Source organism: Eptatretus burgeri, chromosome 3, assembly GCF_056783735.1.
Source record: "Eptatretus burgeri isolate ZD-2024b chromosome 3, Ebu_testis_v1, whole genome shotgun sequence".
Classification (NCBI taxonomy): Eukaryota; Metazoa; Chordata; class Myxini; order Myxiniformes; family Myxinidae; genus Eptatretus; species Eptatretus burgeri.
In genome coordinates this window covers 1,469,774-1,487,591 of record NC_140963.1, presented here as the reverse complement: position 1 = coordinate 1,487,591, position 17,818 = coordinate 1,469,774, and the positions used below count along the sequence as shown (strand labels likewise).

The 17,818-nt window shown below is 44.6% G+C and overlaps 1 protein-coding gene across 5 annotated transcripts in view; it reads left to right on the top strand.

Annotated features, from left to right (window-relative positions):
• The window catches only part of LOC147029286 (dual specificity calcium/calmodulin-dependent 3',5'-cyclic nucleotide phosphodiesterase 1A-like), a 413,056-nt gene that overhangs the window by 276,593 nt on the left and 118,645 nt on the right, over window positions 1-17,818 (top strand). For all 5 annotated transcript variants that reach the window (XM_085872225.1, XM_085872224.1, XM_085872226.1 and 2 more), the window contains one exon: window positions 11,396-11,536. In XM_085872225.1, the coding sequence (XP_085728351.1) occupies window positions 11,396-11,536 (141 nt within the window). The remainder of the gene's footprint in view (window positions 1-11,395; window positions 11,537-17,818) is intronic.

Genomic DNA, 17,818 nt, shown 5'->3' with positions numbered 1-17,818 from the left:
ATCGAGGCGAGACGTAGGCAGAGCCAAGCCGCAGGAACACTTTCACAGCAACTCCTTCAATTCTCCGCTTTCCAACCGACTTCTCACGCCATTGACCTTCTTTCAACCACCTCCCACTGACTTCTTCCTTTCGATCTACAACAAAAAACACCCTTCCTCTGAGGATTGCTCCGTACTTTATAGATCCCGGAGCTCGAGGAGGGGCCATGGCAAAACCGACGTCACTGTCCGATCCGAGCATCCCGATTGGACCAGGCCTTCATGTGGTCCGCCTTTCTGGGCGGTGTTTCAGCCAGACGCTAGTTTGGCCCACCCACACCGTGCTTGTCTGGGTTTGGGAAGGTGGATGGTGGCGCAGCTTCCATAGCGAACGTCGGGATTTTGCCTCAAAAAACAAGACTCCGGAAACAGCGGGTAGACGGTGGTATGCTGTGGCCAGCGAAACGAGGGTAGCAAGCGAGATAAATTTACCTCAGAAAAAGGAAGGAATAAAATAAAAGGGGAAAAATGATTTATTCACCCTAACTATAGCCCATCGCAACGCACTCCCTTGTCTTCCCACTAAACACAAGGAAGGGATCTAACTACACGTATATTAATTGTATAACTGACTCGGGACAACTGTATGTTGTATGCATACGGTTCCGAGAACCGTAACACTACCCCCCTCCCTTTTGCTAGACTCGACCCGAGTTGTTAACATTCGTGTGGCATGCAGGTGTCGGTTCCCCTAGTACATGTTACCTCTGGATCCCTGAGTGCGACATTTTCAATACATGTTTCAAAAAAAAACAACCTTGTGCGTTGCGTAACTAAACTAACAGACTCATTCCGACAACTTAACTATATTGCCGGAACTAAACAAACAACAGGTGGGTTATAACTATACACATTTCTAATATTTACACTACCCATGGCCCAGGACCTGTGACTTAAGGAGAGAACAAAAAAGGCAACATTCGGGGATGAGTGCAGCAGGCAATCAATGATCAGGCGTCTTCAGGGCCCTCAATGGTCATTTGTTCGTTGGTTTTTATTATTTATTTTGTTCCTGGCTGCTGGAGGCAACTCACCCTAACACGGCAGTCCACACACCATCTCTCAGTCCATTTGAACTGGCCTTTATACAACAAGGATATGGATATACGGGCTGCGTAAATGCAGTTCCTGGTAACGCGGCTGCCTGCAGGGCAGTCCATGCAAACACTTTCACAAAGATGGTCCTGGCGCACATGGTACGTTGAGTGATATGGCAATGCAAATAAAGGCATGGGCAGGTATGGCAAATGGAGTCAAAGCAGAGGCAGAAAAGGCATGGCAAATGCAGACCAGGTAAGGTGCGATACAACAGGTTGGCACATGAAGCCGGCTGGCCTCGGTGTGGTCTCGTGAGGTTGTGGAGGGAGTGTGGTGGCATTGGCCGGTCCAAAGATGGGCTCGGTCCTACCCTACGGTCTTCCCCCAACCTATTGCCTATGCCTGTCCTTGTCCATACCCACCCCATTAGCTTGTAACAACAACAACAACAACAACAACCAAAAAATGAAATTTTGAATTTTTTTATTTTTTATTATTATTATTATTTTTTCATAATTTCATAACTACGTGTGTCCCTAACCCCCTTCTTGTCTTTGTTCGGCTAACCTGTTCAAACTGTCTCCTCCCAATCCCTAAAGGCCCTGTCACACCTTGACGTTTTAGCCAACGTATGCCGATTTTTGAATTTTTTTTTCTAAAACGCTGGCACACGTTAAATACGTTATGGGTAAGTTTTGATAACATTGAGAGCACGCTGAAAAACACTGCCATACGTCGTTGTACGCTGGCTTTAAACGTTGTACTTTTTGGTTGTCCTCAAATTTTTTCATGCTTGAAATTTCACGACGTATGCTGGCGTATGACTCACACGTTCCGCTACGCTGGCCACAAGTTGTATGCACGGTCTGCGATCGTTGACAGACGTCAACACATGCTACTTGTAAGTTAATCATAAGTTGAGACACGCCGAGGTAATGTTTAGCGTACCCGAAACTTATTTCTAACCTATGATTAACGTGTTGTTGGCACGTTACGCGATCGTTGCCACACATCGACAGACGTTACTTTTAAGTTACTCATAGGCTGAAAGACGTCGGTATAATGGATCGTCCTTGCGTCAGCGTCCACGGCCACGGCCAGGACACTTATTTGCAGCATTCTTCAAACTTTTCTTCGGCATGACGAGGATGTTCACACTTCGATGTCTAGCTTGGCTATGATTCCAATTGTCCATCGGCAGCGTCTATTTAAAATAGTCGAGTTTGAGCGTTTTAACACGTTCAGAAGAAACGCTTCAAATTTCAAAACCCCAGCGTCAAAAAACAAAGGCGAGTGACAGGAATTTAAATCGTTCATTGTAAACAATGAAAATAGCTGAGTGGTACCGTTTAAAAGTCGTTGAGTGTAAAAAAAAATCCAATTGTTGAGTGCAAGCGTCTACTTTCAATAGTGGAGATGCAGCCATTTAAATCGTTGAGTGGCAGCCTATGAATATCAAACCCTACGTCACCGGCAAAGATAAACTGCCACACGATATGGATAAGTTAGGCTATCGTTGGGCATAGTTTGTGAACGCCGGCTTCACGATAATTATTCGTTGGTATATCGTATCTATAAGTAATCAAAGCGCTCTGTGCACATTATTAGTTCATTGTGAATTTGTCCAACCCATTATGAATAGACCTAAATCGTAAAAACAAGCTATAGCTCATTGTTGAAAAAGCCCCATAAAAAATTAGCCGCGAATAACTTCGAACAATGGTGAAAAGATGTCTCCTACCTGTGGACACGCGGACGCAAGGACGATCCATCATAACCCACACCCTCCCCCTCACACTCACCTACTACTGCCAACATGAACAAACTACAACTAATACTAATACTGATACTCATACTGATACTGATACTGTTACTGCTGACATGGACATCGACTCAAAAAGGACTCGAAAACACTGTTGGGTTCCCCTTTTATGAGCAGCATTTTTATATACCAATTCCCAAAACCGCTGGGAACACGTCTTTATATGGCAGTTGTAAGCTAGAAACAGGTTCATTTATTTTTTTTTGTCGACCGGAAGACGTCATTGGAATACGTCTACATACGTCGATGTGTGTTGGGACTACGTAAAGAATTGGTTCAAAGCACGTCAAACATCAGTTAGAAATAAGTTTCGCGTAAAAAAGACATTACCGCGACGTGTTTCGACTTATGAGTAGCTTATAAGTAGCGTTTGTGGACGTGTGTAAGCGTCCACATATCGTGTGTAAAACTTATCCCCATCGCATGCGGAACGTGTGTCATACGCCGAGTACGTCCAAAAATTTTGAACATGTTTAAAATTTCTTGACGTACTGTACTTACTACGACGTATGATAGCGTACTTTAGCGTTCTACTCACGTATACCAAATTACTCATGCCGTATTTGACGTGCCCCAACGTTTTAGACACATTTTTCTTAGGTCGGCATACGCTGGCAAGATCGCCAAGGTGTGACCGCGATGTTGTCACTTCCATTTCTACGGCAGTTATGATTCGAATCGTTGTGCGTCAGCCTTTTAATAGGCTACGTCACGACATCGTCGGCGATGCGTACAACGTGCTATGCCTAAGTTAGGCTATCGTTGGGCATCGGTTGTGTAGGCCGACAACAGGTTCAGCATTCGTTGGTATAAGTTATCTATAACACAACGAAACGTTCTGTGTCCATTACCAATGCGTTATACATAAGACCAAGTCGCTATGAATACGTCTGAATCTTTAAAAAGAAACATCAAAAGTTCAACGTAAGCCAGCGTTTTACATACATTTTAATACGTTGCCATCGCTGGCTAAAACGTCAAGGTGTGACCAGGCCTTAAGATCCCTTTGGAAAGGATTAAGGAAGAGACAAGTGAATCTGTCTCGAGGCCCAATGCAGCCTCAGAATAACTCCCTCAGGTTTCAGAAATTTCCAAAGCAAGTCCAGTGGCCTAGGAACAGCGAAGGGATGGATGTTGCAAAGGGGTAAATGTTTCCTATCTATCCTAGCATTTATTAAATGTTAATCTATCACCTGGGCTTTTCAACACGCCTGTCTCTTTAAACTATTAGTTCTAGCGACTACGATTCCTGTCGCCTGTGTTGGTGTTTGTTATTAATTTGGGCCTGGCCCGGAAATTTTCTCCCGTGCTCTTGCACAATTTTGTGGCTGGGCAGCGTGGCTCCACTGGCAGGGCTACCCACCTGCCGAACTTGATCTACGGCACCCCCGGGTTGCTGAGGCTGTCTCCGAGCCTTCCTACTCCGTATGAACGTGGGGAATGCCCTTCTTGGCATTTCCCCATCGATGCCCATGTGGCATTTTGGCGCTCCGGGTCCCTTTCCCGTGGGTACCCGTGCCCATTGCACTAACTTGGTCGCTTGGACCCATGGCCTACTGTGGCCGACTACTTTGGTGCCCGGGGTGCCCTCTACTCAGTATGCATATTTCACCAGCCATGCTCTCAGCCGGTCAATAGTCTCCTGCACCCTACAAAAGGTTTCGTGCCTTTGTTCAACACCAACAAACAAACGACATCCTTCAGGTTAATGTAACGAACCCACTAACTGTTATTACACTAACCCCGGGTTCCCTTGGGTGGGATTCACTCCCCTAACTAGCTCGTGCTCCCCGTCATCCCTTATTCTAATGCACGTTCCATTTCACTCCACATAGATAATCTACGTCCCCACTACACGTTCCATGCCTCCAAAAATATTTCTAAATTCTACCCTAAATTTCTCCTAACTGATGTTACCGGGCCCCATGGAGGACTGCTCATGCCCCCATGAGGCCGGTCTATCTAACGCTAAACCCTTCCCCTAACTAATGCTCCTTTGCCCCCGAAGAGGATATTCACTACATCCTGGCCAGGCTCCGTCTACTCATGGCAAGGCTCGACGAGCCTTGCATCTCCAGGGTGGCGATTTACAGTACATTCGTCCCCTTCGTTTGGCCGATACATGAGGCCGTAACGTCGCCCCGTTAATCGCATTACACGCTCACTTTCGGGCCATCCACCACGTGAGCCACCGTGCGTTATCCACCTGGACTTCGTGCTGCACGATCCCCGTGGACATCACTCGCACATGGCCCGCTCCGCGAGGCCTGTCACACACACCGGCCTGGCTGTGTCGTCCCCAGGACTCGCTCCGCGCGTCCTGCGAACACCACTCGCGGCGCGCAGCATGTCGGGCCCCGTACACGTGCTCACATGGGGCCATACTCTTGCCAAATTTACCCGATCCCTCAATTTGCCTCCATTTTAGCCGTCTGCGCTCTGGTATTGTACCTAACGCAGATCATTTGGGCCACAGTTTGCTCGGTTTCACATGTTTGGATTGATGGACTATCATTCACGGACCCATTAACAGTTTTAATTGTCATCGACCTCATCCGTGTGAGTCATGGATTCACAATCTTGAACAGTTTGAGACTCATTACACTTTTCCAGGGAATCCGTTTCATTAGTTTGTTCAACATTCTGCGAAGGGATTCCAGCAGAAACCGAGATAGTGTTTGTGGTGAAAATCTCCATATCGAGCACAACCTTTTTAACAGCTCCTGATGAGTCATCGGGAGCTCCTCGTTTACTCGTAGCCGATTTCAGTACTGAATCCATGACCGCAGTTTGATGAGAAAGGGTGATGTCATTATTCGTTGAAACGCTAGTTTCCTCCACATTAGGAAGGTTACTTGGTGGAGTTATGGTAACCTCTTTCTCATTAGGCACGTTAACTCGTAAAGGATCGGTAATCTCCTCCTGACACCCTGTATCCATGTGACCTGTTTTGCCACATCTGGTGCAAGAGGCTTTGGGACAAAAGCGTTTAAAATGTCAGAATGCTCCGCACTGGAAATACGTTAAGGTAGTGGACGATGCGAAGATTTGATAATTTATGTCCTCAAAATTAATTTTAAATGATATGTTGGGTCCCCTATCTTCCCCATGGTCTGGTAGGACCATATATACCTGCCTTCAGAAACTCATTGCATGCTTCACACGTTCGTTTCGACAACTGAGAGGAATCCTGGACATTCTGGAAACCAGTTTCCCATAAAGGGATAACACAGACATGATCTTATCATGAGATATGAAAGGTGGAGCATTTGATATTACTACTCTCGTCGCGGGGGTTATCAACGGCGACGCCATGATAAAATGACCGCTTTCCATGGTTATTCCTGCACTCATGACCTCATGGACGAGTGAAACATCAGAAACAAAAACAAACACTTTATGATTCATACATGATGCAGCACGAATATTTTCATCACCGATTATGTTCCCCACCACAAGGACAATGTCCTCGACGGGAACTCCTTCAGGAGGAACACACACGAATGCATGCTTCCTGGTTAATCCCTCGCACGCCTCACTATGAGAGGGTGCATTCACCATGACGGCGACACTATCACTCCTTTCTTCTCCGGTTCGGACAAGAGGGTACCAAACTGAAATAAGTCAAAACTAAAATAACTAACAAAAATACATAATAAGCAAACAGGCTTACAAAGCGTCATCAAAGTGGGTAGGCTGCACCCAGAGTCGACCCGCTCTCAATCTTTCTCTCTCTCAGGGGAAAAGTTGTGGAGAAGTGAAAGGAAAAACGTCAAAAACACACAGGGATAGAAAAAGAGGAGGGAGGAGGGTGGGAGATGTGCCAGGAGGGGACAAAAACACACTGACGACTCACCACAGCACAGAGCAGCTCCACATAGCCGCCATGACACCACACCCAGAAAACGAAACTCCACCAGAGAGAGAGAGAGAGAGAGAGAGAGAGAGAGAGAGAGAGAGAGAGAGAGAGAGAGAGAGAGAGAGAGAGAGAGAGAGAGAGAGAGAGAGAGAGACAGACAGACAGACAGACAGACAGACAGACACAGACAATGAGAGAGAATGTGGGATTTCTCAGGATTGAATGACACCTTCCAAGTGTTTGACCAGTTTGTGATTTTGTCAAGATCTGAGGAGAGGGAAGAGGCTGATGCCTGTCTGTTTCAAAGGATCGGGGATGTCATGGTAGAGAATGGAATCATGAGCAAAGAGATAAAGAGGATTTTCCAAAGTGTCAGTGAGATCATTGATGAGGATTAGGAATAAGATTTGGTCAAGAACATGGACTTGGGGCACTCCAGCCTTGACAGGGAGAGGAGATGAAAGGGTTCCATTGAGAGTCACATGTTGGCTATGAGAATGGAGGAAGTCAGTCATCAAAGAGTAGAGTTAGCCATGGATTCCATAAGCAGACAGTTTGGAGAGTAAGGCATGATGCCAGACTATATTGAAAGCTTGAGATATATCCAAAGAGATGGCCCTGATCTCAGGTCTAATATTGAGGGCTTTCATCCTTTGGTGGGAGAGTTGAAGTGGCATGTCCAAGGTAGAGTGACCAGGTCTGAATCCAAATTGATGATCAGAGGGTTCAGGCAATAGCTCCTTTAATCTTCACAAAAGACACGATAGAATCTTTAATGTCCACCAACTGCTTCTAGAAGACGGAGCAAAAGCTTTTAATGTCTATCTGAGATGGTTCACTTTCTCATGTAACTCCCTGCCTGTGAAGCACAATCCGACAGCTTATCGTTGGGTTGGGAATCAAAACCAGGCTCAACAGCTTAAAGCATACTTTGTTATCTCTGCACCATCTCGTTAGACTGATAAAATTTTAAACTTGAAAATGGTCAAGAAATACCCCATCCCCAACACATACCTTCATCACACCCCTCCTCTCCCACACCTACACTAGACATGTGTGACATGAGCATTTCAAAGCACAGGTTCACAGATGGAGAAGGATGCCATTCGGCCCATCAATCCTGCACAATCCTGCCAACACTCATGTATGCCTCTCCCCCCATTGCTTCGAGGTGCCTTCCCATTTCTAGTTCAAATATGTCCACTGTCACTGCTGCCACCACATTTCCAGGAAGATCATTCTCATGACTAAAATTAACAGAACATTTCTCAACTCGTATTACTCAGATAAACAAAACATTTATTGACTCATAACGAAAATATACAGAACATTTCTCGACTAATTTTACTCAGATAATTAAGCAGAACATTTAATGACTCATATTACTCAGATAAACGGAACATTTAATGACTCGTATTACTCAGATAAACAGAACATTTAATGACTCATATTACTCAGATAAACGGAACATTTAATGACTCGTATTACTCAGATAAACAGAACATTTAATGACTCATATTACTCAGATAAACGGAACATTTAATGACTCGTATTATTACTCAGATAAACAGAACATTTAATGACTCGTATTACTTTGATACATACAACATTTCTCAACTCGTATTACTCAAATAAATAGAACATTTCTCGACTCGTACAGGATACTGAAATAAACAACATTTAATGACTCCTATTACTCAAAATAAACAGAACATTTATTGATTCATATTTCTCAAATATACAGAACATTTCTTGACTCATATTACTCAGATAAATAGTACATTTATTTACTCATATTACTCAGATAAACAGAACATTAAATGACTCGTATTACTCAGATAAACAGAACATTTAATGACTCCTATTACTCAAAATAAACAGAACATTTATTGATTCATATTTCTCAAATATACAGAACATTTCTTGACTCATATTACTCAGATAAATAGTACATTTATTTACTCATGTTACTCAGATAAACAGAACATTTCTTGACTCATCTTAATCAGTCAAAGAGAACATTTCTTGACTTATCTTCCTGAGTGAGTTTTGGTTGGCTCTTGCGAGCTGGTGCGCACTCGGCAGCATCGTTCGGCTGCATCTGAAATGGTAAGTTAACTCGAGTACGCATTGAGGGCACAACACCCCCTTGGCACGGCCGTGCACAGGTAAGGTACCCATGCAAGTAATGAAACCCTGCGAGGATTGGTGTTACCAATTGGCGCTAGTGGATAATTAGCAACCCGCCAGAATATGGAGTTATCCATACCTGGTGGCTTCAGGACCAGGAATTTGGGAGGAACTCAAGTGCTTCCCATCGTGGTGGACCTCAAACCCCAGATCTGTAATAATATCTAAAATTAAAAAATTGGAAATGCAAGGCAATGCAGGCGAGCAACTACAGATCAATTGACTGTAAATTTAAACCTGCGGTGCGAGCGGCTAGTTTCATTAAAACAAGGCCGCCTGTCCTGAAGCTCACCTGGATCAGAAGCACCAGTCACTACTCAAACCCCCCGCAGACTCACTTTGACCCTGAATTTTTCAATGCCGTAAACAAACTTTGATACATCACGGGTGATGAAGATTGTGGTCAAGTTTCATTGAAATTGTGTGTGTAGTTCAGAGAAGAGAGGAAATCCCTATTTTGGAGGAGGAGGAGGAGATTGGACCATACTCTGTGCAGAGCGTTGGTGCTGTTTTAGCAGTCTCCTTGGCTATTGGGCACAATCCTGGATGGGTCGCCACTCCGACACCAACATGCTGGCACTCATTTTGCCGACACTGTTTTTTTTTGGGGGGGGGGGTCAAAAAACCCCTTGTAGACCACTTTATGAGCGCAGATTTTGATAGTCAATAAACTTTGGTACATCATGGGTGATTAAGGTTGTGGTCAAGTTTCATCGAAATCATGTGTGTAGTTTCGGAGGAGCCAGCAAATACCTGTTTTGGGGATTAACCCCCCCTCTCCCTGTAGACCTCCCTAATGAGCGCAGATTTTGATACTGTCAATACACTTTGGTGCATCACTGGTGGTGAAGGGTGTGGTCAAGTTTCTTCGAAAATGTGTGGAGTTTTCGAGAAGAGAGCAAATAACCTTTTTTGGGGGGGGGGGGGGGGGGGTTGGGGTCAAAACAACACCCTGTGGACTCCCTCTATGAGTGCAGATTTTGATGCGGTCAATACACCTTCGTTAGGCATCAGATCTGATGCTTGTGGCCAACCTTCATCAAAATCGTGTTTTTGGTTCAAGCAATAATGACTGATGTGTTTATGGACTGACTGACTCACTCACTCACTCACTCACCTATCACATAAGCTCAGTCACATAAGCTCACCTGTCTAAAGTCCAGCTGAAGTAAAAACGGTCCGCTGAGAGCTCCACAAGGTGGGACACCACAGTCAGGTTGCAGTGCAAAACCACTCCATAAACCTGGCAATGCACATTTGCGAGTCCAGTGGTGCAAATAACATCGGCAATGGACTAGCGAGCAGTGGAGAAATGTGATATGGCCAGATGAATGATCCATCCTTCATCATGTTCTCGATAAATTGCCGAGTGCGCGCGTGGTGCCAACCAAAATAACTCTACAACCATGAGTGTTTGGTTCCAACAGTGAAGAGTTCTTGTGGTTCTGTGATGTTGTGGGGCACATTTTCCTGGCATGGTTTGGGTGCAGTCGTTCCCTTAGAAGGCAAAGTCAATGCCAATCACTACTTAATGTGACTGAGTGATCATCTTCACCGCATGTTGCAGCATTTCTTTCCTGCCAGGAGGGGTGTCTTCCAGGATGAGAATGTCCCCATTCACAGAGGACATGTGGTCCCCATTAGTTTGATGAGCATGACACTGATGTTATCTATATGTCATGGCCTTCTCACTTACCAGATCTTAACCCAATCAAGCATTTATGGGATATTCTGGAATGACGTCTGAGACAGTGTTTTCCACCTCCATCAAGCAGTTGTGAGTTGTTTGACTTTGTTATGGAAGGATGGTGCCGCATCCCTCCTGCAGAATTCCAGATGCTGGTGGACTCTATGCCATGGTGCATGCAGGCTGTACTGGCCTCATGTGATGGCCCAATGCCGTATTAAGTGACTTTACATTGGTGTTTGCATTTTTTTTGTCCACGACCTATATGGACTGACAAGAGCAGGTTGTTCATAAAGTCCTTGTGCAACTTTGAACTCATAGAACGTTCGATGTACACATGATAGAAACAAACTATAAATTGGGCATGAAAGCATATTTCATGAACTTTTCAAACAATGTAGTTCACACCTTGGATGCACCTTTCATACAATGGTCCAAAAGTTATTACTTCATTTCCAACCATAACCCCCCCCCCCACCTTCCCTCTCCACTTCCATGCAATGGTCCCAACCTCATTATCTGACTCAACCACACTTCCCCTCCTCCCCCTGCCACACCCTCACTCTGGATGCACCTTCCATGAAATGGTCCAAAGCCCATTACCTAAGTTCCACACACACCTTCCCAACCCTCCTTGTGTGTAGGTCATGTATAGATGGCCTGTGAAAGTACTTTCAAATGTGGGAGATTCAGAATAAGTTTTGTAATCGTTTTACCTCTGAGGAAAGTGTTGATGTTGTGTATATTCTGAAATTTATAGATCGCAGTTTCTTCCGTTATGTCATTTGTGGAAGCTCTCGAGGCGGGATACAGCAAGCACAAGAACCCATACCACAATGCCTTACATGCAGCAGACGTCACTCAGACAGTTCACTACCTAATGCTTCGAACAGGAATAGTGGTAAGTGCATTCTCCAGTTGGAATATCATGCACGTTTTTTGCTGCACCCTTTTGATTCTTCAAAACCCATGATTCATATTTTGTCTCAGTTTACCTTCACTTTACTTTCACTTTACATTCATTGTATCCTCACTTTATGATCACAGTACCTTCACTTTTCCATCACTTTATCCTCACTTAACCCTCACTTTACCATCACTTCATCCTCACTGTATCTTCACTGTACCATCACTTCACCCTCACTGTCAATTTACTTTATCCTAAATTTACTCTCACTTTACCTTAACTTTATATCACTTTACCATCACTTTACCATCACTCTCACTTGATTATCACTGTACCATCACTTTACTATCTCTTTATCCTAACTTTACCTTCACTTTACAGCTCACTTTCCCATCACTTCACCCTCACTTTATCATCACTGTACCATCACTTCATCCTCACTGTCAATTTACTTTATCCTCACTTTACTCTCACTTTACCTTAACTTCATATTCACTTTACCATCACTGCACCATCACTTTACCATCACATTACCCTCACTTTATCATCACTGTACCATCACTTCACCCTAACTTTATCATCACTTTATCTTCACTTTACCTTCACTTTACCATCACTGTACCATCACTTTATCATCACTGTATCCTCACTGTACCATCACTTCACCCTCACTTTATCATCACTTTATCTTCACTTTACCTTCACTTTACCATCACTGTACCATCACTTTACCATCACTGTACCATCACTTTATCATCACTGTATCCTCACTGTACCATCACTTCACCCTCACTTTATCCTCACTTTACCTTCACTTTACTATCACTGTACCATCACTTTATCATCACTTCACCCTCACTTTATCATCACTTTATCCTCACTTTATCATCACTGTACCATCACTTTATCATCACTTCACCCTCACTTTATCATCACTGTACCATCACATTACCCTCACTTTATCATCACTGTACCATCACTTCACCCTCAATTTATCCTCACTTTACCTTCACTTTACCATCACTGTACCATCACTTTATCATCACTTCACCCTCACTTTATCTTCACTTTCCCATCACTTTACCATCACGTTACACTCACTTTACCTTTACTTTATCTTCACTTTTTCCTCACTGAAACTTCACTTTCCCTTCACTTTAGCATCACTTTACCATTATTGTACCATGATGTTAACCTCACTTTACCTTCACTTTACCCTTACCTTACCCTCACCTTACCCTCACTTACCCTCACCCTACCTTCACTGTACCTTCACTTTCCTTTCACTTTATCATCATTTTGCCCTCACTTTACCTTCACTTTTCCTTCATGTTACCCTCACTTTACCTTCACTTTACCTTCATTTTACATTTACTTTACCTTCACTTTACCTTTACTTTACCTTCACTTTACCTTCTCCTCCATTCATTGAACCATCACTTTACCTTCATTTTACTTTCACTTTACCATCATTTTACCCTCACTTTACCTTAGCCTTACGCACCATCCCTTTCCCATCACTTTACTTTCATGTTACCTTCACGTTACCCTCACTTTACCTTCACTTTACCTTTACTTTACCTTCACTTTACCTTCACTTTACCTTCTCCTTACATTCACTTACTTCCACCTTATACTCACTGTACCTTCAATGAACCCTCGCTTATCTTCACTTTACCCTCACTTTACCCTCACTTTACCTTCACTTTACCTTTACTTTACCATCACTTTACCTTCACTTTACCTTTACTTTCATTTTACCTTCACTTTACCTTCTCCTTACCTTCACCTTGCCGCCACCTAACATTCACTGTACCTTCACTGTTCCTTCACTGTACCTTCACTTTCCCTTCACTTTACCATCACTTACCCTTACCTTACCCTCACCTTACCCTCACTTTACCTTACACACCATCACTTTCCCACCACTTTACTTCCACGTTACCTTCACTATACCCTCACTTTACCTTCACTTTACCTTTACTTTACTTTCATTTTACCTTCACTTTACCTTCACCTTACACTCACTGTACCTTCACTTTCTCTCACTTTACCCTCACTTTATCCTCACTTTACCTTAACTGTACCTTCACTTTACCTCATTCCATAACTTAGAAGGTTTCTGTTGCAAACTCTATAAATATAATTTGTTACCAGTAACACAATAAAGTGGATAATCGAGATTTTGATGAATTATTTCAGTGGTGATATGCCAGCATGAACCTTTCCATGAGTGGGATGTCATTGGATCAACAAATTAAAACGTTAACCACCTGAAAATCCATTATAGCTGCTGTTTTCCAAGATTGCTGTCAATTTTCCATGCAAATGTCCATTTGTGAAATTCTCAGACATTTGAATGATCTTACTGTCTTGTTACATATTTTTAGTCATTTTATCATGCTGATAAAGAATTGCCATGTTTTATTGCCTTTTTCCCTGCTTGGAGAAAAAAAAGAAAAGCCCTGTTTAGGTGTTCCATTACCAATCAGCTTGTTATCACTTGCCAATCCAGCTATTCCTTATCGACTGTTTCGTTGGAGTGCTTGCTTGAGTGCTTTAGCCACTTGGCGAACACTCTACAAGCTGATTGGTAATGGAACACACCTCTGTACTTGCAGGGGTGTGTTCAGTTACCAAGATTTTATTTTCTTATTTGGCCTGTACATGCAGACGAGGCTCATGGAATAGCTAAAAACTTCTTGTTGAGCACTCACCAAGTGGCGTAAGCACTCAAGTAAGCAGTCCAAGGAAACTGTTGATATGGAACGGCTGGCTTGACAAGCGATAGCAAGCTGATTGGTAATGGGACACACCTCAGCACATGTGCAAGACCGAGGACCCTTTTCTGGTTCTGCCACTTGTGTAACGAAAAAAGTTAATTCCAGGTGATTTTTCACCCTTTTGCCATTGTTGAGTTATTTTCCACTTTTCAGCACTGCTGTGGTAGTTTTGTAATTTAAGTTTATGTTATTGCATGGGCTGCATGACCCTCACGTTACCTCTACCCAGGACCCACATTGAGCTTGGAGCCACCCATTGAGCTTCGTGCCCTGGGCATGGGCCCTGCATGCCCGTGCGTTAATCTGCCACTGGTCGTCCCTCTCTCTCCCCTCTCCCTCTCTCATCTCTTTCTCCCTCTCTCATCTCTCTCTCCCATTCTCATTTCTCTGTCTGTCTGTCTCTCTCTCTGTCTCTCTCTGTCTCTCTCTGTCTGTCTCTGTCTGTCTGTCTGTCTGTCTGTCTCTCTCTCTCTCTCTCTCTCTCTCTCTCTCTCTCTCTCTCTCTCTCTCTCTCTCTCTCTCTCTCTCTCTCTCTCTCTCTCTCTTCCCCCCCCCCCATCCCTCCCCTTACTCCTCTACCCATTCCCCACTGTTAATGACTGACAGTTTCGTTTTGAATTTGGGGGGAGAAAGTTGGAGAGGTGAGAGAGAGAGAGTAGGGAGGCGGAGGATAGAGGTGGGAGCAGGGAGGGATGGAAAGGAGGAATAGCGGAGAGAGGGAGGTGTCAAAGAAATTCTCAATTCCACCTGTACATTCGAGTCATTTATTAAAATATAAAAACATGCACATATGGAGAATTCTAGAGGAAGCTAAGCAACACAGTCTTCCTCCGATTCTACAGTACATGGAAACATTGAATTCTTATGTAGTATTCAGTGCGACGATATCCGTTCATCTTCCAGACATCCTGATGCCATGGCTGATGTTTTAGAGTTCAGGGGGAAAATCACTCACAGCTTTGTGGCAGCATCCATCTGGAGGTCAGTTTAATTTTGAAGGGCTGAGGAATATTTATGACCTGAAGGTTGATAGGAGTTCTGGTCATTATTTTCACTCACATTCCATTTAAGCTCAATACTAGTTTCCAGCCAAACCTTCAGGCACCAGTATATAATTATTTATATTTAAGAATCCCTTTTTAATAAAATAATAGGTAATTCTATTATATTGAATAAAGATTAAAGATTATTTGGTAGGCCAATCTGTTTTGAGGAACAAAGGACATTTTTACTGGGCAGATTGATTAATTATTTATCTTCCATCACAGAAAAAGAGATACAAGATCATTTAAAATGCAAATATATTATTAAAATAGATACTTGTTCAAGCACATAGATGTAATAATCATGTTGTATTTGAGTACATTTCCCATTAAAGGGTTATAACAATACATTGTGCTATATACTGAAATCATTTACCTTTTAAAGTTAATTATCAGGTCAGGTCAGGTATGGGAGCATGTGCCAGAACAGCGCGTCGCTGCGTCCACTTTCTGTCGGTACTCCAGGGGCCTCCGTCTGGCCATCCCCCAGGCAGATGCCAGGCCCATCCCCATCTCCTTGAGATGGTGGTCAACCTGCTGCAACCATGAGGCACGTGGTCGACCCACTGGCCTCCTCCACTCATGAGACTCCGTCGCTGAGAGAATCTGGTGAGCAGGATCAGCATCAGGAAAACGAGCCACATGTCCATACAGCCGCAACTGACGCTCACGGACTATGCAGGTAACAAATCTCATCCGAGTCTCTCTCAGCAACCGCTCGTTGGACACAAAATCCGACCAGCGATAGCCAAGGATTCTCCGAAGACACCTGGTACCAAAGGAATTAAGTCTCCGTCTCAGATCCTTGGTCAGAGTCCAAGTCTCGCACCCACAGAGCAAGACTGGAAGTACCAAGGACCTGAAGACTTGGACTTTCGTCCTCCCGCACAGGTACCGGCAGCGCCACACCCCATGATTCAGTGAATCCATGACTCCCCAGGCCCGACCCAGACGTCTATTGACCCCTGACTCGCAGCCAGCAGAGACATGAATATCACTGCCAAGGTAAGTGAATCTCTTCACGACCTCAACATCCTCACCACAAACAGACACAGACAGGACAGCAGCATCCAAGATGTCACCGAAAGCCTGGATCTTAGTTTTGACCCAAGAAACCCGTAATCCCAGCGGCTTCGACTCTTCATTCAGCACCTCGAGGGCCCCCAAAAGGATGTCTAAACTCTCCGCAAAGATGACTGCATCATCTGCAAAATCAAGGTCCGAGATCTTGACATTCCCAAACGATGCACCGCAACTTGATCTCTCCGACATCCTCCCTAAAATCCAGTCCATACAAGTGCTGAAAAGTGTGGGGGCAAGTACACATCCCTGACGAACTCCAGTAACAACTGGAAATAAGTCAGAGGTGGTACCACCACACTTCACAGCACTCTCAGAACCAGAGTAGAGTTCAGACATCAGATCGATCAGTTTTGGTGGCACCCCACGAAGACCAAGAATCCTCCAGAGGACATCCTGATTCACTGAATCTAACGCTTTACAGAGATCAACATAGGCTGCAAGCAGCCCCTGCCGAAACTCTCGCCTGCGTTCGGTGAGGACACGAAGGGCAAGGATACGGTCAATCGTTGACCTCTTTGGTGTAAAGCCTGACTGCTCTGGACGCTGGTGCTCAAGCAGATGGTGCCGAACCCTATCAAGAATTATCCGAGCAAAGACCTTGCCCGGCACTGAGAGCAGCGTCACCCCTCGGTAGTTGTTGCAGTCTTGGCAATCACCCTTCCCTTTCCAGAGAGGGACAACAAGGCCCCTCTTCCAGTCAGTTGGGATGATGCCTGTGTTCCAGGCAGAGCACAAAACTGCATGCAACGACACGAGTGCAGCATTTCCACCAGCCTTGAGAAGTTCGGCATGGATGCCACAAATCCCTGGAGCTTTGCCCCGTTTCAACAGGTTCACCGCAGCCCGTGTTTCCACAAGCGAAGGTGGACCACAGTTGATTCGTGGGTCAGCAACAGGGATTGTAACACCCTTGACGTCCAACTCGACAGCTGGGGGATCAGCCTGGTACAACCGCTCAAAGTAACCGGCCCAGCGGGCCTTCACTTCAGACTCCTCTGTCAAGAGCCTACCACTCTCTGCTCGAACTGCAGTGCTCCGAGGGATGGGCTTGGATGAACGTAATGCGCGAATTCCCCTGTAAGCGGGACGAGAATCACCTGTCCACAGGAGATGCTCTACCCCCTCACAGATTCCTCGCACATAGGCCTCCTTGTCCACCCTCAGTGCACGTACAGTTTTACGCCTCAGCTCCCTGAACAGCTCAGCTCTGCCATTCAGCCTGGCCCTGCGACTCTGGTCAATGGTATCCAGTGTCCCTTGAGAGACAAAATTCTTCTTTGCCCTGCGGTGAGTTCCAAGACATCCACCGGCAACATCAAGGACGGTGGTCTTAAAGGCGCTCCACAACTCTTCAGGACCCCACAAAG